This window comes from Eucyclogobius newberryi, unplaced genomic scaffold, assembly GCF_026437365.1.
Source record: "Eucyclogobius newberryi isolate DKJ021-1_F unplaced genomic scaffold, fEucNew1.0.hap1 SCAF_20, whole genome shotgun sequence".
Lineage (NCBI taxonomy): Eukaryota > Metazoa > Chordata > Actinopteri > Gobiiformes > Gobiidae > Eucyclogobius > Eucyclogobius newberryi.
The window spans coordinates 18,230,848-18,254,692 of record NW_027315835.1 but is presented as its reverse complement, the minus strand read 5'-3'; the positions used below and the strand labels follow the sequence as shown (position 1 = coordinate 18,254,692).

Below are 23,845 nucleotides of genomic sequence, written 5' to 3'. Positions count from 1 at the left end.
CTCAAATGAGCTACATTCTTGTGAAATGCTGCCAACAGGACTGGAGCTGTGGCGAGAGCGTCCACTCCTGCCGTCCTGTTTGAGAGACTCTCTAGTTTTAGACTTTCCTGTGTCAGTCCAAGCCCAGGTCAAAATGCCCAAAGTCAATGTTTGACTGTGAGTTTGACACAGAGTTGAATATAAAATCTGACTAAAAGTTAAATGAGGATCTGACTGGAGTTTATGTAGGAACAGGTTATGTCACTGTGAGTTTGGGCCTAAGTCCTGAGTCCAATTCCAAGGTTTCATCAGAATCTGCATCATCAGTTGGACATTAAGTGAGGGTCATAAGTCTTCCTTAGAAGAGATGAGTCAAAGTAAATTCTGCACCCTCAAACCAAAGGCTTGAGGTCGAGTCAATAATTAAGTCTTAATGACAATGAGTCAAGTCATAAGTCCAGGAACAGCGCTCTCCTCCCTTGTTCCTCAAACACATCATACGTTTCTTTATAACTGCTGAATTATTGAAAATATGCAGATTATCAGTACAGAGTAGCTTTATATAATTTTCATAAATTAGCAAAAAGCTAATCGCTTAAGACTCCTGTTTGAGTGAGTTCTTCACAGTTTCACATACATTCAGATAAATGCTATAGTACAGTAAACATGGGCTGTCAGAAGCCTCTTCTGTGCTGTCACTTGTCTAAGACACTGGACACAGTCTGTGGTAAGATACACAGAGGAGACACACGTCAGGAGGAGTGACATGCCAGATAAAGCCACAGCCACCATCATTTGCATGACACGCCTGTCAGCACACTCACTGCTGCACTGGCATGACATGCTCCACTGTTTATCTTCCACTTTCTTTAAATCAATTATAATATGCTTACAACATGAAGTAACAGCACTAGGCAGATAAAAGCCTGCTATCTGTGGTTTGGGTTGCTCCTGGTTCACATAGCTCTGTGAATTAAATTGAATTTAAATGTGACTATGCCTCTTTGGCAGCGGATGACAGGGACAGTTCAGGGAGGCATAAGGGAAGATGACTTGGGAGGTTTTCCTTTGGATCTGAATCTTCAGATTGGGTTAGCTGTTATGTGCTCACTGCATGGTTTTGATGGACCAGCACAAACCACAAACATGCAAACATAACAAAGTTCATGAGGAATGAAATCTGATGCTCTCATGTCATAATACAATCAGTGAGCACTAAAAGTTTCCAGCCTCATTCAGTTTGTCAAAGAACACCAGACAAAAACAGCCTTGTTTATCCCATTTTGTTTTCTCTTTGACTGCATGAAAAGGAACTCTCGTTTCAATCTCTTCTTTTGGCAAACAAATGTCCGCCAGTCACTAAACATCACAGAATTCATATATTTAAAGAGAGACAACTGTGGCCACACACGTCTGAGGCCACACTGCCATTTAAGCACAAAGTCTCCTGGAATATTGGCTATTGTTCGAAGATTCCAGCCGTTTGTCCACAATGCTTCATCTTTTCTTCCAAAAATTGGCAAGCTACAAGTCATGAAGGTGATTCATGACTCAGCAATGCACACATGAGAGAGAAGAGTGGTGATTCAGAGACTCTGTGGGAGATATAGATTACACAGAGCCCTTGTATGGTACAGTGTGTAGGGAGGCAGCAGCAGTGGTGGTGATAGGACTGAGGTTTGAGCTCTGTATAAAGAAAGCCCTTGGTTCCTCAAAAGAGTACTTCACATCACAATGCACTGTGATTGTTTGGAGTTTGCTTTGAAATGGCCCCAGCAGCAGCAGCAGCAGCAGCAGCAGCAGCAGCAGCATCAGCAGCAGCAGCAGCATCAGCAGCAGCAGCAGCAGCAGCAGCAGCAGTCTGTGGTCTCAATGCAGTGACACTGTCCTCAGGAAGAAGGAAGAGAAAAAGTGAGTGACTTTTGAGCACAGAGCACAGAGGGGCAGTGGGAGGGCACAGGGTCAGCGTGGATCTGCCAACAGTGGACTTGTGCTGTCGTCATGGAGGGAATGGACTTTATGTCAACACTTCATACCCTTTTTAATGGTCCCTTTTTAAGGCAAACCAAAACAAACCAATGCGACGAAACACATGGACAATACAATAACAACCATGAAAATAAAAATAGCATAATAATTATACAATATACACAGGTGAGGTCCTTAGAAAAAGTAGGTACATGCAGTCTGTAGTGTGCAGTGTTCCAGTAACAGGGCAGGGCTCAGGGGTGTCCGTCACATGGGGAAGGGCTCTCCCATCATGCTTTGCCACACTTCCCTTTCTTTTCTTTGCGCTGGAACTTCCTTAGGCGCCTTGCCCAAACGTCCCTCCACTGGATCACCAAGCTGTTCTTATCCGCCACCAGCCCTATGCGCTCTGCTCCGGTCACTTGATTGGTCGTTCCACTGCCAGGCCCCGTCCCGGGACCCACTCCTGCTGTTACTCCGCCCTCGCTGCCGCCCATGACCAGGAAGCGCTTGCCTATCTGGATTTTTGGGCATTTGCAGGCCAGGTCCTTCATGTGCACCCACAGGACATTGTCTCCTCGTTTTAAGGGCTCCCCGCGGCTCTTGTACACGGACACAATGTTGACAGAAAACTTGGCCCAATCTCCCACTGTCTCCATGTCCAGGACATTCACCTGCACCGCTGTGGACACAAACACACCATCAATTTATTATTACACCTTATAAAAGAGCTGAAGGCAGTACATACGCAAAAGATTAGACGTTAATATTGACTTTTAATTCAGATGGATGAAATAATAAAATATTTAGATGGTTGATAAAGCAAGTGCACAAAGCTGAAATGGAAAGAATACATTATAAAAGGGAATTACTGACAGGTTACATTTTAGGTAAAGAAGTTAATTAGTTCTTATGACTGGGATTTTTCTTTTTTTTGTTTTGTTTGAAGACTTTGCACATTAAGATAAAAGGTTTCTTAAAAAATATACTGTATAAAAAATATTACATTTGTATCATGTAAAAAAAAAAGTCCAGTACTCCTTCCAGGAATTCCAAGATGACCCGGTACTCTGCACTGCTGTTTGGTCCCTAGGCCAACACAACAGTGAGAGACCTATCTCCAAGGTGCAGGGACCCTCTCGTTCACTGGGGGTAACCTCCAACACATGGCGGCTGAGCTATGAGGCCATGAGCAAGCCCACGCCAGCCCGCTCCACTCCCTGTGGGCACTCCCTGTGGGAAGAAAAGTGGAGTGTCCAGCCGCTCTCCATGAGGTGTGTTCTTGAGCCCAAAGTCTGTGTGGAGGTGAGGCCATTGAACTTCCTGCAACAGCTCAAGCTCCTACCCCCTCTCAGTGAGCTGTTTCACATCGCCACAGCTACTGTGAGTGAGGCATCTGCCTTTGACTGCCCCCCAGTCCTTTAAGCACTCGACCCTCTTTGGGTGGTGAGCCCACAGGAGGGATAACCCACGTCGCTCCTGCGGGCTGAGTGTGGCCGAGCCTAGTGGGCAAAGCCCAGCCACCAGATGCTCGCATATGAGCCTAAACCCCAGGCCTGGCTCAAGGGCGACGCCCCGGCTGCGCCATACAAGCGGCACAATCCTCAATATTTAACTCATCATTGTTCTATAATGAAGTATGCTTTGTCTGACCCATCACCAAGATGATAATTGATGATTTGAAATTACGAAATTTCAATTTCAATTAAAGTTTGATTTGACATTCACAGAGCGTTTCCTTACCATAATCTTTTTTACAATATTTCTTCATGTTGATCTTCAGGTTTCCCTTGACAGGTTTGCAGTATGACTCACAATCTGTAAGAGAAGACAGGAGCTCTTGAGTGTGCTTACTCACAAAAAGACAAATGTACAGGTGCGATGTGAGCTTCAGCAGCCTGTGAAGGGAACTGGGGGTGACAAAACGCTATAAACTGTAATGTACTGTGAAAGCACCGCTTTCCAACTCAAAATGTCACTATAAATCCTTAACTCACATCTAAAAACACAAGTGTAAGTTAAAAGCGTAGAGTAGAGTGATGTTTATTTATTTGCCAATTTTGACTTTTTTTTTATTTTCCCTAGTGAGATTTAAATGTTTGAGATTTGAGAAAAAAGCTGACATTTTACATTTGCAATCCCAAAATAGGGCCAGTGCTTTGGCAGGGATCTGCAATCTCTAGTCGCATATAAAACTTTTTTTTCCCCACCATAACACAATATATGTTTTTTTCAACCGGAACAATACAAAATTCATATCAATCTTAAAACTCAAGACCAACACAACAATGGACACTATACTACTCGTAACAAAATAAACATATAAAAACACAAAATCATTTCTCTGTGGCGTGGTTCAGTACGTCTTTAATTCCCACAGCAGGCGTAGCAGCTGTGAGACATACCAGAGGAGCACAAGTGTTGGGCCTGACATGTTTTGGGAGATTTTGAGCAAAGACAGAGCGTGGTGGAGCAGGTCATGCTTGGATGGATGTGAATAGAGCTTGGCTGCCAGCGTGAAGATCCAGACCACACACTGCACAGATGACCTTCTCCGACCATTTGTCCTCAGAGCTGCCAGGAAAGGTGCTACAACTGCTCCACTTTAACGGCTGAAATACACGTGATACTAACTCTCTTTAACTGACATCACGGATTGGAAAAAACTCTCTATTTAGTGAACATAAGAGACATTGAGGTACTAGTCATATCAATGGGTTTCAGAGTTAAGAAAAATGAGAGTGGTTGCCATAGCAATTGACAATTCAAAGCAAAACATGATCACATTTGCATGGAGAGAAGTCCACAAAAAAGTTGTCAAAACCGTTCACTTCAAGCTCCTTTATACCATCCCTATTATAGTCAAGAGCCAAGAGACATAGTCCCTCCAGCGTGTCCTTCCGGGGGGACATGCCTGGAACACCTCCCCAAGAAGGCGTCCAGGTACTTAATATTGAACTATAATATAAATAGATGATCGTTTAAAAAAAAAAAATTGTAAACTGTAATATTGATCTAAAACGGTTTAGTTATCAAAACCAGTCGACTTCCTGTTCCAAACTGCAGATCTGATTAGCTCCACCTCTTCACAGTGACATTTCACTGTAGCAAGCAGCAGATTTGAATGTATGAATGTATTTTTGTGGCTATGTGACATTTTAGAATCCATGTATCGGCCTGAATTTTTCAGATAATTGCAACTAAAGATGTGGGCGGGGATAGGGGAGTGGGTGAAAACAGGAATGTTCAAAGCACTTGAGCCTCAGTAGCAAGACGATACAGGATTAATAAAATGTATAATATGTCCCATATAGGTTCCGTTCACAATCCAGAATTTGGTCATTATCTCAGATGAGATTTGTCTAAAGGTAAATTCACAAATTGTGACTTCCGGATGTTTTCCTAAGTAACTAGACTAATTGTATTACAAACATGTCTGCATTTTAACAATGTGATTTTTCAACTGCCCACCATCTGTAGTAAATATCATTGGCTGATGGAATGTTGTGATGTCACATGAACGCAACCTATTTTTCCACGTGAAAACTCTATTTAATTTTTTTTTTTTTTATCAAAGCCTGTTCTAATGAGTATCTAGTTTCTAATACTGATTGATACTGTACAGTTTTTTGTTTGTTTTTTCAATTCTTCTCTGAACTATGAACTGGTGTCTTGGACAAAAAGTGTAATAAAACTTTATAACAAGAATTAAAACATATCACCACTAAAATGTTGGCATTGGTCTTTTCATGGTTCCAGCTTTTAGGAGTCGACTATAGCCACAAAGAGAATATAGCATGCAAGCCTTTGTTTTTGGAATATGGAGAGCACATGCGTGTCATTATTTGTCATTGTTTGTTTTTTAGAGTTCATGAAATATTTATTCTGCCATGCCAACATTAAGACCATTGATTCTCTGTGATCATAAAATATGTTTTGCATGAAGTGGAACAAAATCGAATGAACCATTCAAACCAGATGAAAGGCGTGTCATGTCAGCTTTATAATTGAAATCACTGGACTCTAAGATGCTTATTACGAGTACTGCACTGAAACGAGATGAAAAGATAACTGCACTTAATGAAACGGCGCCTCATTTTTAAATGCAATTAGTGTAATTACTTTCGAGGACCCGGGGTTAAAATAACAGAAAAATGATGGTCAAAGAGCTAGAGAAGGGACACCACGCATTGTCACAGCTGGAATGTGGGGGCACCCAACTCGAAAACCACATGCGCTATAACTTCCCTTGCGTCTTCAAAAAGAAAAGCATTCAGAGCCCAAATAAAATGAACACGGAATATCTCAATTAGGAAAAACCTGCCATGGGAAAGAGAAATCAAAGGTTCAGGGTTCGCATGAGAACGGTTTGAGCAATGGAAGGATGGAACAGGGGACCGGGGAGCCCATAAAAATGTCCAGGAGGCTTGGCTGTATATCTGAGAGCTGGACATTTTATTGGAACAAAGAGAGAAGAGAAGACAGAGGGGAAAATCCTGACGATACAAAAGTGTAGGTGTTGACGGGTTCTGGAGAAATGCGCCTGATGGATTAGTGCAAGCACATCGTTGATAAACCTCAATCAAATACATTTCATTTTCAAGCCACTAAGATCTTTCACTGGTTTTCTCTCTAACACATTATCTTGTTAGGGAGCACGCAGAGATGACTGGCGGACGATTCAAGCAGCAGGGCTATATAATGTCTCGCTGGCTGTTTGAAAAATATCAAATAGGGACAGTGTGGACAGTTCCCATGGGGAGTTCCTTTCTGCCAATTGACCCAGAAGATAGTTGCACCCAAAACACCCTTTAGACCCATTCAGTGCTCCGCGACAAGGACAAATTGCACCCAACGCCCCTTCCACAAAAGCCCTGGATGTTACAGAGGGAGATGGGGCACTGGTCCGGTGTGACTGGTAGAGCCTGAGGTGAATGTGCGATCAGATACTGTTTCAGCAAGACTTTCCCAGGGGTACGTTCCTTTCAATAGGTTCAACTGTGGAAAGAATTTTAATATATAGAAAACTTTTATTGGAACAGTTATCATTTGTTTGTATCATTTGTATCATGTATTACATTTAAAGTGCATGTGACAGGTTAGACTACACATTTCACTAAAATGGAGTGAACTGTATTTTCCGGACTATAAGTCTTTTTTTCATAGTTTGGCCGGCGCGACTTATATGTGATATTATTCATTATTTTCACACTGACAACCACAAGAGGGCGCTTTAAGTGACGCAGAAGAAGAATCTGCACTTCCTCTTCCTCTGGAGTTTGTGGAGTTGTTTAGAAGTGACACAGAGGAAGAAGAATTCAATGGATTTAGTGATTTGGGGTAAAACTGATGCTTTGATAAACGTGTTAGCATGTTCTTTATGCTATAGTTATCTGAATAACTGTTCATATGTTACGTTAACATACCAGACACTTACCACAGTTCGTTGTCTGTGTGTCATGTAGCTGAAGGTGTTAGCGTTAGCATACGTACACTTATTCATCATGTTCTCTCATCTGTTATTATTTTAAATTGCATTTCAAGATGAAATGTCTGTTCTTGGTCTTGGATTTGATCAAATACATTTCCACAAAAAAATGGGGTACTCTGGTGCTACTTACATATGTTTTTTTCTTTTGTGTATTTATCTGAACCATTTTAGCTATTTAACTAAACATTAGTCAAAACTATAGTTAGGGATTTACTGTCAGTTCTTCACATCAAAAGAACAACAGATTTGCTTTAAAACCTTTTACATTTTCCTTCAGAATGTGGAACTTGAATGACTATGATAAATATTTATGACACAGACTATCCCACCAAACAAAGTAATATTTTGCGAAAACATGTCATTTGCACTTATTATTTTCCTTTTTCGTAATTACTCTCTTGTCTAGGTTTTTACATTTTTACTATTTTCATTAAAACAGCACACAAATTCAACATATGGTTTGAGGTTGTGCTAAAAAAAAAATCAAAAAAATGTGACTACTGACAAAATCTTTTAAAACATTCCAAATCGATGTCCTTTGAATCCATAAAGCCGCAGAATGAGAAATAAAACGATGTAATTGAGCAGAGTCTGAACTCAAAACCAGTCACACGCCAGCGCTCCTTTCACGCCTCGCAGCCCACTCGCTCGCTAAATCTCCACAAGCTCAAGTGTAACTAATTACCACAGCCTCGGCCTATCTGCTGGCCTTGGCATTAAGCTGCATATACACTCAGCTTGAGGCTCCGCTAAGTCAGGCTAAGAAACGGAGCCAAGGTTAAAGGAATTCACGACAATGGAAAATGTCTGTGATCATTCAGGCAGAGGTGGCCCTGCCCTGTATTAATATTTATTACGCACCTCCAAACTCGAGTCTAGAATTAGGAAAATATGTTTTTGTTCTGGTGCTCAGTGAGTAGTGGTGAATGGGTGAGGTACGAACCTGCTGGCTCCTCGGTGCTGCTCACGGCTGTTGTCGGGTTGACCACGGGGATTTCTGAAACACAAAGGAACAAAATGAGAAGATGGCCGTGTTTATGTGGGTTCTACTTTTTCCAGCGGAAGAATGTTGGCAATCTTTAATAAATATTCCTGGTCCCCAATATGATTTCCAGTACAGAATTTTGTACAATGTTTATGGTGCAGTGTGGATTGACATGAACACACACACACATCCAAACTGTAATAGTAATAGTAATATTTTGGAGTTTAAAGGTGCAATATGGCATTCAACTTGCATTGTGTAATTAAAACATGTTTAAACAATGTATATTTCTCACCTTTCCCCTAAACCTGGCCAACATTAATAAATATTTTCGATTTACTGCGATATATTTTTAGTAGTCGACTTGTCAGCCAAATCTTCTGGATATAGTATATTATTCATCTATTATTGAGGACATTTTGATTTTGATATAGTCCAGAAAACCATAACAATTACTGCCCTATATCATATTATTTTAATAATCTATTAATCATGATCATTCTTAATAATAATTGCAGCCCTAAACTTGAATTGATGGCATCACCTAATTTTTTCCTTTTACACGTTAAATGCCATACTATGAAACATAACAAGCAACGCAATACAATACTGTATAATATGGAAAAAATGCAACTTTTGAGTGTCGAGCAATTGAAATTTTGAAAAAAATCTAATCAAATATATAATCTGATTTCCTAATTGTTTAGTCATATATGAGCTAGTTTTCAGCAATTTGTTGCATAATTCTGACTGTATGGTGTTCTGACCAGTAAATTCAAACATTTATCCTTTTTAAAGTAAAGACAGACAATACATTTCATTATCTTCTGCTACATGTGCACTAATTAGCCTCACACTGCTATCCCAGTTGTGTAATCTCCGTGTTGTATGCATGTGCACACGGACAGATGGTGCTGAGGGACTTGTTCGGGACGATCTTGACAGTTGTGGGCCTCCTGCGATGCCCGCTGGCTGCACTAAAAAGTGGTGCGGCGTGGACCTCCGCCAGGACCTCTGCTAATCCTACGTGACTTTCCAATACAAATGCTAATGCTACCGACGGCTTCAGGCTCCGAGCATAAACAGACTCAGGGCTGCCGTCTTAGCACCCACTGGAGGATCTGATTGGATTTGAGGGTTCAGGGCTTGTACCTCAGCAGCGGGAGTGTGAGGGGTGAAGTTGCTGGTGAGATTTTGGGAGTCCGCATGTTCTCTTTGAATTTAGGGACTCCCCACCGACAAAAACAAACCTGATCATTGTGCTTTTGTGTCCCTACAGCTGCCCAGTGTCCTTTCATCTGCGTGCCCAAGACAGATGAGTGCGGATCATTCAAATTAGGGCTGTTGCCGTCATACTAATTGGCTGCTTAATAGCTTTGTCTTCTTCAGCTGTCTCAATGGGAGGGGACGCACACAGATCTCATTACCATTACTGTTCTGTGCGGTCACTTTGATTTCAGTGTCACTCAAACACATTCAGAGCTACTGTAGCCTGTGCCAGCCTGCCATCTGCTCTGAATCTGGAACATGGCTCCACAGGGCAGGGTGTTACTGCTGGATACTGTTATTTGCCTACTTTCAGGTTTATTTGGCATATTAGCACAATGAGCTAATATTGCCTGCAAAGTAAATGAGAGTTTTAAAACACAAACTGGGATATTGTCATCTGTGTTCAGTGGTACAGCAGTAACATTCCATTATAAAACTAGAAAGTGCTATTCGTATGTGGTTTGAGAGGTTATTTTTCAGCACATTATTCGTGGTGACATTCTGACTAAAGATTTTGAGTTCAGGCCCAACCTTTGAGCTCCAAGAACATAATTAGAATAAAGTTCACAATAAAAACATGAAATGGATTGGAATTTTTACAGACCAAACATCTGTACAATTCGTCATCAAAATCACCACATTTAACAGTTTCTCTTTTTTACATTTTAAATCAACCTTGCAACTTTTTAATGTACTATATAACAAAATACACTCAGCAATCTGTAAAATATTGAAACAAAACTAGCACATTCTTAAGTATCTTAATAAATGAAATGAAATCAAATACACAATGTATTGTAATGACAATATAACTAGCACTGTACTGTACTGTGCTGTTTGAACTTGGTTTAAGAGACGTTTTTGAACTTGTTATGTGAGGCCTTTTTGTGGCAGCTCATTTTTCTATCTAAACAGTTTCTTTTGGCACACTAAATGTATGCATAGAGTGGACGAAGCGGTCATTTGGTATGGTAATTGGAGTTTTTGACAGGATGTGGTGGGCTTTCCTGATTTTTAATTTTCTTTACCAGCATCCATACTTGTTTATTTATTTGCACACTTTTTTTTAAGGTTTTTACGGCCCGAAGGCATTATTAGACAGTAACCTAAACTTTACACAGGGCATTAGGAAACTATACCTTGAGTCTGTTTTTAGCTTTAGTTTGCACACACATATATAAACAGATTTGGTATTAATCCACGTCACTCACTGATGCAGGGGGCCACGGGCGAGCGGCTCTGCTGGTAACCCTTGGCACAGCGGTTGCAGGTGATGCCCGTCACTCCGTCCTTACACGGGCACTGGCCTGTGGTCTGGTTACAAGTCTTTCCCGCTGCCCCGACCGGGTGGCAGTCACAGGCTGGAGGGCAAAGAAAAAGATAGGTTTGATTGTTAGTCATGAGAGACTTAAAGACAATTAGTGTCAGGAGGATGGTGTCGATGCACGCTTAGAGTAATCAGGTAATGGCCGGCCTCGACTTGTTCCTGAGCTCATAACTGCTGTGTGGAGTCTGGTGACACAGGCTCCGCTATTTCATCACTTCCCGAAATAAAAGTTTTGTAGATGCCACACAAATGCCAACAGCAACAAGAAATACTTTGGTCACACGGCAGCGCCAAGATGTTCAAGTTTTTACTGGTTGTAGGCAATTCATTTCAAAGTGTTGCTCTTAAAACCCCTGAGAGAGATCTGAACGGAAAATTCAAATCTTAAACCACAACGGTGTCGTCCAAAGTCTCTGTGTGAGACATCTTGGACCATATAGAAGAATAACATTTGTTCACAATTGTTTTTGCCGTTTAAGAAAAAATACATGTATTTTGAGTGACTCGGCTGTTATTTGATAGATATAATTGTCCAAGTGTATCAAGAAAAAACAAGAACAAAATTACACTTTGTGGGGAAAACCCAGTAACTTGACAGTTCACTGTACAGCGTGCCAGAATACAGCAGCTGCTAACACACCATTGCCTCCAATGTGTTTATTAACCCAAACCTATCAGACGAACACAGACTGAACGCTATACCACCTGTCACCCATGCACGAGGTGAAAGGTCAAACGGCTGAAAGTCTGATGGTCTTCGTCTAAAAGGATTAACTTTGGCTCAGAACTTTGGTGTTTTTTCCGTCGACACGTCCGCAGGTGTCCCGAGCGCTGCGCTGCGTTTGATGCTCTGCGTAAATCTGACGCTCCGACATAGACAGGGTCAGTGCGCTTTGATGAGACGTTCCAGATGAGGAGATGCTGTTTAAATGTACGCACTTTTACTATAAGGGTTAGACAAAATACTATTTCCATTGAAGCCGTCCCATTCTCCAGCTGCGTCTTTGATAGTCTACATTACATTGGGGTGTGTCATTTAACTCCTGCTAATGGTTTTCTGTAAGTTTATCAGGGTTCAAAGATGCAGAAAATAATACCACCGGTAGACAGCCATCAATATGCCACAAAAATATAGTTAAATCCTGATTATTGTAGGTAAATGTCACGAATGGAACAACTATAAAACAGCAACATGTGTACAAACCATAAATGGCACATATATTTGCTTATCATTGCGAGATAGATCCAATGAGTCCATCTAAACCAGTCAACTTCCCGCTGTGTCAAAACGATCTACATTACATACGAGTTATTCCATACCCATTCAAATTATGAACCCTTATATACTTACATTTAAGTACGTACGGGTTCATAATTTGAATGGGTTCAAAGTCACCTGATAAGAAGCACTATAAAGTACTGCACGTTTACGTTGTACTTGTATATTTCTCCTCCTGCTGTTCTCCACATGCAGCGGTGGCATTGTGAAGCATTCCTCTTATTTGTTCTGCTGAACGTGCTAATGAAATTCAGCCGATTACGACTCAAATCCACATCTAAAGGCAGCAGAATAAACTGATTATATCATTATCCCACTTTAGCAAATGAAGTCATTCAGTAAGTCAACGTAAACACGCGCGGACAGATGTGTGGCTGTCTGCGAGACGGTGTGTCGAATGATAAAAGACACGTGTGTTCCACTTATTGAGTTATCGACGCGGCGATGATCTGTCAAAGCCGGTCAGTGTAAACACGATGGAGCAGGCAATGTTGGATGTTCTCACTTCCCCTCCAAACAACGGCAGACTTTAAACATGGGAGTTTACTGAGGACGTCCAGGGCTCCGTAAACAACAGGCACCTCTCCACTCACACCTCGGCTCAACCTGTTTGTCTGAACTTTTTATGGCCAGAGGCTCGGCCAGTTAAGAAGCAGTAAAAACGTCCTCAGATGTTGATGACTTTTCAAGCCAGAGCGGCTGCAGACGTGACAGAGGCCTGATGGGATTTGTAGTTCTTTGACAGGTCCAATTTAACTGATTAGACTTGCTATGCTAAGTGTTCATGTGGCCGCTTGAACACAAACGTCTGATGTTCAGCAGTATTTCTGGTGTCCATTCTCAGATGTCTATTACTAAATCGTTCAATTAAATTCCATTTCTGAATAACAAATGTACAAATGAATGATGAACAAAACCAAGCAAGGGAATCAAAAAGAGATACAACAATACTGGATCTTTCATGGAGAAAAGCAGGAGACGGCACAAGGCCAAGTTAGTTCTGCAATAAAACACCTGTAATTGAATAAATTAAATATATATACATTTAATGATAAATACATTTAAAAATCATCCCAGACATAAAAGCAAAGCACTAACATCTCCATGAGGTTGCGGACGCTCCCCCAGAAAAGTGGGTTTTCACACTGTAAAAACATTTTTAGTTCCTGGTACTTTTTTTTTATTCCAGTCCACAGAATAGGAACTAGGAACTGGGGCCACAATTTTGAGTTGTTTTTTTTTAGCTCCTGCTCAGGGAAAGGTACTTTCCAGTCAGACCAGGAAACATTTTGCTTACTTTAATGTAAATTCACAACATTCACTTTTTTGGGAAATATGTTTCATTAAAGGTGGTATGGACGATTTTTTTCAGCAAAATTTTTATCATATTTCCTCGTGGCGTGGATAAATCATTTGTCCTGCCACGTATCAATCATAAAACGCACCTACCGCTCACCTGCAGCCACGTGCGGTTCGTCCTCACGTTTCCGCGTGCCTAAGCGCATTGATCTATCATAATATAGTTCCCTCAGTGTACGGGGCAAAATGAAGACGGAGAAAGACAGTTCGAGCTGACGCAGAAGTGGACAGAAATCTACGGGAGACGAGCGATGCGCTCCGTTGCGCTAATAAACAAACGCATGTGTGTGTTGTATCAGTCCGCACGGGGATGTGCGCATGCGCACTTCCGCCTGCGTTCTCAAATCGCCGAAAAATCGTCCATACCGCCTTTAATATTCTAAATAACTTGGACACAGTAGTCTTTCACCACTTTCAGCAACTGTTGCTGTGTGAACACGCTCAAGGCGGACTGGGAGGTTCCTCTGACTAAATAGGTACTAGAGGTTTATAGGGACTTAGTTCTCGGCACTGTTATGTGCGAAAACGCTTGTAATTTCTTTGTGATTTTAATGCATTTTTCCTGTTGTGTGAATCACTTTGAATTGCCTTGTGTATGAAATGTGCTCTACAAATAAACTTGCCTTGCCTTTATTGTCTTTTTAACCTGTAAAATGCCCACTGCTATGACCAAAATTCACAAGCCTTTACTTTACCTGTCAAATAAATATATAAATAAATAAAGTAAAAATAGCAAACGCTGCTCTTTACTCCCAAGATGAAGAAGGGATGAACAATGTGGGTCTTTCAGCCTTTGCAGGAAACAAACGAGAAATCCAATCCACATTCAGAACACCTTTAGGTACTGCATGTGCTTTAACAGGTGAGGGACCAAGGCCGCCATAACTACTACTTATTATTACACACGCAAGACTTACACATATTCTGAAAAACAACTCCTTAAATATCTCCCTTTTTAAATGGCGTATCTCCAATTAGCTGTAGATTTTCCAAGCCTTTCCTTCCCTTTGATAGCAGATCCTAGCTTGAGTTATTCCTCTGAACGTGACAGTGGACGAGACCTAGCCTTGAAAACGTTCTGTTATTTTAGACAGCCAGTCCGCCGCCCACTACGGTTTACATTGGCTTCCGTTGCCTCATTTTTGTGCTTTATATCAGTGCTCCCTCGGGTCAACAGATACCAGCTGTATGACACCGCTCGGAAAACGCCTTAAAAACACGTTTGGAAAGACTCATATAGTGTAGCCACATTTTGATGGCCTGGGATGGTTCGTTTTACTGAGCACTTTAATGCTTGTGACACTGTAAAGGCCTTAAAGGGGAGGCTGCTGTCTCGTACAAAGTGCAGTTGGCCAGGCTTCGGAGCACGTGGGAGGTAGGAGACAGTGGAGCGCTTTGGAGGTGAGTGTATGGGCTTTTTCTCCGCACAGCAAGTCTGATTGGAACCAGACTGAAGCTGGCCCCCCCTTTACTCCCTCTGTACGGATCTGCGCTTTGGAAACACCTGTATTTTATTGTCCGTTTCAGACGTCACATTCGCCCCTTTGGCCATGGCCACCTTTGACCTCCGTCCTCACCTCCAGATGAAACACAGAGCCCGGCAAGTCAGGGCTTAGAAGTGCAGACTACAGAGGAGGCAGGAGTCTGGAGGGAGGGCTGCTACATAAACAGTTATGATAGAAAATAGAAGCAGAGGACCAAGGAAAAAGCCCGGCGGTAGTTATATCTTACTAAGTACCATCTGAATAAAGAAGAGTTACTGTAATTTGCTACAAAAAAAACGTGGGGATTTGCTTTTTGCTCAAAAATGGATTAAATTTTTAAACCTTTTTTTTTATATGTAAAGGGCCCTTATTTGTTTTTGTAGTACCAATATGAGCAAAAATCTATCAATTAATCAGGTTTAAATTGAGATATTGACAAATGTTTTAATCTTTTTTACAAGCATTGCATATACTGTGATTGTGTACTCAGGCAAATACTTCGTATACCATGCCATGTTGTTTATATTAACGTTGTTATAAGTAGTCAAAGAGGCCATGCGCATAGTGTGGCTGCCATGTCTTCATCAATTTGCCTCAGGGCAGCCTTGGATCAATGAATACAACTGATAAGAGAACTTTTGGAAGCTTGGAAATGAACAGTAAAAGGTGCACTTTAAATTCAAAATGGACTTAGGTTGGTCCGGTTCTAGCCCTTGTTTAGTCCTGATGTCGGCCATGTTTAGTTTCAGGTTTAGTCCTGGTTAAGTCATAAAGTAGATGTGTGTGTGAAGACTGAACGCATACCAATTTGTACACAGAAGAACATACAGCTAAATAAGAACTGCTGCTGGGCCGACGAGGGCAATGTACTGAAACCAAAGCCTAAGAAGGCCCTGGTACTCACAAGACCAGTAAACATGAAGTAATACATTGAGCTACATGAGATTGTACAGGATTGAACGCCTCCCTGACAGAAATTGCACTGATCCATCACGACTCCAAAGGTTTAGTACACTGGGCTATTCACGTCACAACTTCCATCCCCACCTCTGCAGTGATAAAGCATTTACCAGGCTTTGATACAGACGGATCGTAAAGCCAAAACCATCTCGGCTCCTCCAGGTATTTCAGGAAATGAACAGTGCGGGAACACTTTGGCTTCAGGAAAAACAGACACCTCCATCAGGGACCGCGCAGCTATGACTTCAGATCGGAAAAATGTGTCATAGTCGGGGTGATTAATGTTTCCATGTTACAGTGGGACCGAGCCGGGTCACTGCACCGGCCCATCACGCCGTGTTGAATCTGTGGAGTTTTGGTTTCAGCGTGCGGAGGTGACAGAAGGGAATGTGGATAAATACACTATATCATATACTATATCAATCAATATACTGTATATGAAAGCAGGAAAACTATTTTTGATTCTCAATATTTATTATGTGTACTATTTTTGTGCCTTTGAGGGGATTTTCTCATATTTTTTGTTGCATAGTTTGAATTGTGGAGAGTCGCGTAAGTAACATCTATGAGTCATTAACAGCATTAAGTAAGTACTTTGTTACCTGTTTTATTGTGATACAGTTTGTGTTCCAGTTTGTGTTATTCATACAGATTATCCTGCTTTAGGGTTATTGTGTCGAAGTCATTTCAATGTACCACACTTCAAAATCTTGAATAAGACAATAAGATAAAAAGTGATTTAAGTAGTATTTATCTACTTAAAAAGTGCAGTAGCACATTTTTCCTTATTTCCTTAGTAAAAAAGCTCTTATTTACTTATTATCTTATTTTAGATCATTTTCCAGTGTAGGCCTTTATATTGAGTCGATTAATCAGTTAATCAGTCAACAGTGATTTAGACGGCCAACAATTTTCTTTGTGTACAATTATATGATTATTAAGGATTTGTTTAGTTATGTTTAGTTTAGTCTGTATTGTCAGGGACCATGTGTTCAACAATCTTACAAAATAAAACATGATCTCCCCCAGATTTAGCTCCTGCTTGGTTCACTCTGCCGTCCTCAAGCAGGTGAACACAGCCGTATAAACCACACACCGCATTACATTACCACTCATAACAGCTCGTAACATTAGCTCAGTAGCAGACGCAATAAAATGTCACCATTTCAAATTCATTAGAGGATTTCCTATAATTACAGCTAAAAATAAGTTTGTGTTTAGTTTTACTGGAAAATTGCAAGTGCAATTTAGCTTGACTAATGTTGACAGAAGTAGAAAAAGCTTCAGTTGTAGTCATCTGGACTCAGTTAGAAAAAATAGACGTTTCGACTCTCATCCAAGAGTCATTGTCAATAAAAGAATTTAGGTTGAGAACTCCGATATTTATACTCTTCTGTGGTAAGTCCAGCCCATTGGGCGGAGCCTTCCTGAAGTAGAAAGAGTTGTTTGTTTCAACAGAAACCCCCCCTTGTATCTACCGAGCTAGCCTATTCAGAATTTTAATGGGCTATTAGAATCCTCTTTGTCTTTGTGAGACCCTGGCTCAACCACCCTGAGTACCTGATTAGCATCTACATGTCCTGGTCCTGGTCCTCTACCTTTCCAGGGGTTCAGTATACCATTATAGATACCAGGAAGATTGAATCTTAGCCCTCCATTCCTGTTTAAAGAAGGTCTTTCTTTTTTAACAAAAATAGCTTCCTTAACTCCTCTTTCAAACCATCTTTTCTCCCTGCTTAAAACCTTCACCTCACCGTCTTTAAACGAGTGATTAGAGGCTTCAAGATGGAGATGCACGGCACTCTGTGGTCCTGAACTTGTATTTCTTCTGTGCTGATAGAGCCTCTTGTGTAGAGGCTGTTTTGTCTCACCTATGTACCGTTCTTTACAGCTTTCTTCACTGCATTGGATCGAATAAACTACATTGCTCTGTTTTTGAGTCGGCAACTTGTCCTTAGGATGAACCAGTTTTTGTCTTAAAGTGTTTCCTGGTTTAAAATAAACAGGGACTTCGTGTTGTCTAAAAATTCTCTGCAGTTTTTCCGACAGGCCAGAGACATAAGGGATAGAAACACCCTTCCTTCTCTGTTCAGTTTCCCTTTTGTCTTGCTTCTTGGTTCTCTTCACTCTGTTGAGAGCCCAAGCGGGGTAACCACAGGCTGAGAGGGCATTTCGGACATGTTTTTCCTCTTTCTTCTTGCCCTCTGAGCTGGTGGGCACACCTTGAGCTCTGTGTTGTAAGGTTCTGATCACACCCAGCTTGTGCTGTAGTGGGTGGTTGGAACCAAAGAGCAGATACTGGTCCGTGTGTGTAGGTTTCCTATATACTTCTATTTGGAGTTTCCCGTCCTCTCCTCTGATCGTGGAACAATCAAGAAAGGCCAAGCGATTCTCCTTAGCGTCTTCTCTTGTAAACCTGATATGTGGGTCCACAGCATTGATGTGATCAGAGAAGGTTTCCAGCTCTTGTTTCTTGATTGTTACAAAAGTATCATCGACATAGCGAAGCCACAGTTTTGGGGCTATGCCTGAGAATGAGGACAGTGCCTTCTTCTCAAAGTGCTCCATGTACAGGTTGGCCACTATGGGAGAGACGGGCGAGCCCATGGCACAGCCATGAATCTGTCTGTAAAATTGTCCCCGGAATTGAAAGTAAGTGGTGTTCAGACATATGTCCAACAGTTTACATATGTGTTCAGGTGTCAGTTTGGTCCTTTCCTGTAGGGTGGTGTCTTCCTGCAGTCTGATCCTCACTGCTGCTACTGCATCAGAGGTCGGGATGCAGGTGAACAGGGACACAACATCATATGAAACCATGAGGTCATCTGGGTCCAGTTGGAGATGTTTCACTTTATCCGCAAAGTTGTGCGTGTTTTCCACATGATGTTCCGAATTCCCCACAAGTGGAGCCAATATAGTTGTTAAATGCTTGGCCACATTGTAAGTGATGGAATCTGTGCTGCACACTATGGGTCTGAGTGGAACATCCTTTTTGTGTATTTTTGGAAGGCCATAAATGCAAGGCATGGCTTCCTCACGGTACATAGGTGAGACTAAACAGCCTCTACACAAGAGGCTTTATCAGCACAGAAGAAATACAAGTTCAGGACCTCAGAGTGCCGTGCATCTCCATCTTGAAGCCTCTAATCACTCGTTTGAAGACGGTGAGGTGAAGATTTTAAGCAGGGAGAAAAGATGGTTTGAAAGAGGAGTTAAGGAAGCTATTTTTGTTAAAAAAGAAAGACCTTCTTTAAACAGAAATGGAGGGCTAAGATTCAATCTTCCTGGTATCTATAATGGTATACTGAACCCCTGGAAAGGTAGAGGACCAGGACCAGGACATTTAGATGCTAATCAGGTACTCAGGGTGGTTGAGCCAGGGTCTCATAAAGACAAAGAGGATTCTAATAGCCCATTATAGCCCATGAATTGTGAATTCATTCTGCGTTTTTCCCAACAAATATGCAATTGTATTAGAATTTTTCTTGGCTTGTCAGTTTCAAGACTCATAGAGATTTGAGACCTTTTCCCAACTGAGTGTTTTGTCAAAGAATTTATTCTCTATAGAAGGCAATATAGAATTCACACAAATGTTGATTGTGCTTGGGTTGCTTGTCTTTACATTGCTTTGGCAGATTTAAAAATGGATCTTGAAATGAATTAATCACTACAGGGAAAGTGAAAGGTAAAATATTCAACTTCTATGATGGTCGAGAACATTGCTAAAAAAATATGCAAGTGCAAGTTTAATTTTTTGCATATTTATATTGGCCACATACATCGATAAATAGACAGGGGCACTTAAAAATGTTTAGTGCAAATTACTGCACACAAAGAGGCACATGATTCAAACCAGAAGTTATACCCAATATAAATGAACCATAATATACAATAACGTTCCATACAATGAGTGTACCGTGACATTTCTATAATAAACTACTAAAAATATGTATTTTCAGACCTTGATTAAAAGTTCCCCAGTACTTTCTCAGAAATGGCGTGATTACTGTATTAGTCGGGTTAGAACATCTCGATCTGGATTTGTTTGAAATTTCTATAAACACTTTTTGCTGCTTATTGCCAAGAGAAAAGTCCAGTGGGGCTTAAAGTAATAATCCATGACATTTTCCATAAATAAATATTCATTAAGCCAGGTTAGATTTATGATGTGTGTGTGGGATTAGTTCTGCATTGTTCTGAACATAAATCTGTCAGGGATTTTAACTTCTAAGACTTTGTCAAGTAAAAGAAAAAGCAAATGGAGGATAACTATATCTACATCTACAGGGGTGGGTGATATTCACTCTCTTTTTTTACAGTGTCCCGATATTATCCCAAATAAATATATTAAAGCATGTCTTTAAACATATTAGTTCAGGTTTAATTATCAGACAAATGTGAAATGTCTGTCAAACGTATCACAAAAGTGCAGAAATATCATCTTGTAACAACTTTGTTTTCCTATAAACAATATTCAAAAATCATTTCTCATAATGATTGATCTTGATTTTCAATTTGTTCAATGTTTAAATCCTATTGCAAACAAATAATAATGGCTTTCAATATTAATCTGAACATTAACCAGACAGACGTTTGATAATTGTCATTTAAAACTAAACTAAACAGAGGATTGGCTGTAGACATTTCTAAAAAGACAATTAGTCTGAATATCTTTTAAAATGTGACCAATAGCACAGCCCTGTTTATAAGTAATAACTGTGCGTATGCTTTCACATGTGGTGCTAGAGTGCGGTTACCTTTGCACGCTCGCCGGTGGCTGATGGGCCGGGCCATGTCTCTGTAGTATCCCTCTTTGCAGTAGTGACAGTGGCGCCCGGCCGTGTTGTGGCGACAGTTCATGCACACTCCTCCGCTCTTCCTGCCTGACAACTTGTACAGCTCCATGTTGAATCTGCAGCGGCGGGCGTGCAGGTTGCAGTTGCAGGCTACAGAAAAAACAAAAGTACAAAATAGGTGTCAAATTGTGTCCTCTAGGTCTTTCAATTGACTGCAAAGTGTCTGATGATAGTCTTTTGTCATAGTCCATGGTAGAAAAGAAGGTAGGTCATCGGGGCACGGTTCTTGAAATCAAGCTTTTTTTACTCCTATCATTTTCAATCTGAAGGTGCTAGTCAGGGGAGCTAAAATGTACACTGCCCTGAGCTAAATACCGGTAAGTTTAATGTCATACTGTGAAACACTTCAGCCAAATCTATAACATCTTCATGGAGACAAACAGGTGACAGAAACGATCCATTTACCTTTTTTTTTTGTTGCTATTCATCTCCCTTTTGCATCGTGCTGCGGTTCAACTATTTATACAATGAATGTGTATTTAGAGATCTGCGAGGTGGGGTAAAAGTGTTCGTGCTTTTTGGCTGCTATTTCAGATCTCATCCATCAAAGGCCATATATTTGCAGAACTCATTTTCCCCATCCCAGGACTAATGAATTCAGCTTCTCTCAGTCCATTAGTTATTAATCACTGGAAACATGGGTCTCATCCATCACTCGCATGCAAAGGCTCCTATAAGCTCTATTAAAAGCAAAAGTCATTCCGATAAAGAAATGTTCCCGATCAAGGCGTTTGCTAAATGAGGCGAGGCAGAATGTATGACATGTATCTCCTCACGACCTCTCCAAGTTCAAATTTTGCCTTTTAAAGCTATTTCCTCGTCCATTTCAGAGATCTCATGTGAAGCGCTTGTTGGACAAACTAATGAGAAACCTGCCTGTGTTGTTTGTGTACGCCAGTTTGATCCACACACTCTGCCGGGCAAACCAAAGTCAGACTCGGGACCTGAAGATTTGGCGATGGCTTCAAAGGCCACTGCAGAAGAGCTTAGTTCCAGTTCAAAGTTGGCCGCACATAGTTCTGTGAGCAGTAAACAGCGGCGGGGCTGTCTAACCCTGTATGTCAACAGCTGAGGCCAAAGAGGAGAATTCACGTCAAGATGCAGCGGAGTGATTTTCATTAACCTACAGACAGAATCAAAAGACCACATTCACAAACGGGAGGTATGAATTAGATCGAGGGCAAAAATTGAGTCTACGAGCCAGAAATCCTAGTACAACACATGCTTGATACTTCTATTCCAGAATGTTGTTTTTGTCATTTTGAAGCGCTCGCCAGTGCCGTGACGTCATGGGTTTGCTTCCAAGTCTCGATCATTAACCAGATGTCTCTACCTTTTCTTTCCTAATTTTACGCTACAATTGTCGAGTAAACCCTTCGGCCCAGAAAAAAGTAAATCAATTAAAAGAACATAAACTACAATACGACATAAACAGCCAAAAGCAGTTAAATATTTGCTTTTTTTAATTGCTGACGCTGTATGTGGTTCAAAATTGTTATTTTCATTGTCATAGAAAATAACATCAAACATCAAACATCAAACACTGCATATTTTTAGCAAGAAGTGCAATTAAAGTACAGAATCATATCCAATAAATCCACATAAATTACCATTGTGTAAACATAAGTACAATAAAGACTAAGGGTTTGAATAGAGGTATGCAACTATAGTTTTTTGAACGTTAAATGGCACTGAATAAAAGTCTATTTTGCTCTATTACCCAACCCTGTTTGTAGATGTATGTATTGTTTGCAATTTATTAGTTATGGTAGTTATTCACTACTACTACTAAGTCCTATCTGGAATACAGGAAGCACTTTGTGGAAATTGGTACCTGTGTCTCAGACCGCATGCTCCTGACCTGTGGGGTTCCCCAAGGGTCAATCGTGGGTCCCCTTCTGTTCAACCTCTACATGCTGCCGTTCGGTCAGCTGATACGCAGTGAAAATGTGTCCCATCACAATTATGCAGACGACATTCAGATCTATGTTTCACTGACGACAGGTGAATATAGAATCTATCACTGCATCCAACAGATCAGTGTGTGGATGCAAAACAACTTTCTCCAAACTCTGACAAGACTGACTTAAACTGTCACGTCTTTGTAATTTGAATGCATTTTTTTCCTGTTGTGTGGGGCACTTTGAATTTCCAAGTGTATGAATTGTGCTCTACAAATAAACTTGCCTTGCTTTGCCTATTCATACATACATACATACATACATACATACATACATACATTTCGTCACTCATTCTAGTAGTTTCTTCACTTCCTTGGACAGGGAGCTGGGGAGTCACTGCCTTGTATCTGTCTGTAGAGCTAAGTTACTTTGGGGTACGTTTACGTGACTACTACACAATTTAGTGTAGACTTATCAGCCAAGATGTGACCTGAAAAGAATGTTCAAATCCACCTCTATCGATCAGTGAAGCCGTACACCACTGAAACAGTCCCACTCTTACAGGTCCAGGACTGGAAAAAGCACAAATTCCAACACTGGCTCCCAATTTCATCTGGTTACGCAGCGGAATTCTGCGGCTAATAAAAATACAAATTTGGATTGGGTCAATTCCTCTTGATGATGAAGACATTTGGATGCGGCCAAGCTAAAACATATTGTACTATAATCTGTACAAGCAAAAATACTTCAGAAATATTCCTCAAATAAATTAAATAGAAAGAAAAACTCCTGAGCACAAATTCATTTTGCAATCTAATTTCACAAAAGGGCTGCAATGAATGATTATTTTAGTAGTCGACTATACAACGATTTTCAATAAGTTGACAATTGATCATTTATTTTGTACTTTGACCAAATAAAGGTTTAAACACGATGACTTAAGGCTTCTAGATAGATAATATTTACAAATGTAGTAGTATTCTTGAT

General features: G+C 40.8%; 1 protein-coding gene across 1 annotated transcript in view; it reads right to left on the bottom strand.

Annotated features, from left to right (window-relative positions):
• Positions 1 to 1,820: 1,820 nt before the first annotated feature.
• Positions 1,821 to 23,845, bottom strand: part of ntn2 (netrin 2) — a 42,266-nt gene continuing 20,241 nt past the window's right edge. Inside the window, exons 3-7 of the mRNA XM_072456391.1 lie at positions 20,859 to 21,047; positions 10,904 to 11,053; positions 8,382 to 8,435; positions 3,691 to 3,765; positions 1,821 to 2,629 (exon numbers count right to left, since the gene is read on the bottom strand). Of these exons, the coding sequence (XP_072312492.1) occupies positions 2,238 to 2,629; positions 3,691 to 3,765; positions 8,382 to 8,435; positions 10,904 to 11,053; positions 20,859 to 21,047 (860 nt within the window). The 3' untranslated portion in view covers positions 1,821 to 2,237. The remainder of the gene's footprint in view (positions 2,630 to 3,690; positions 3,766 to 8,381; positions 8,436 to 10,903; positions 11,054 to 20,858; positions 21,048 to 23,845) is intronic.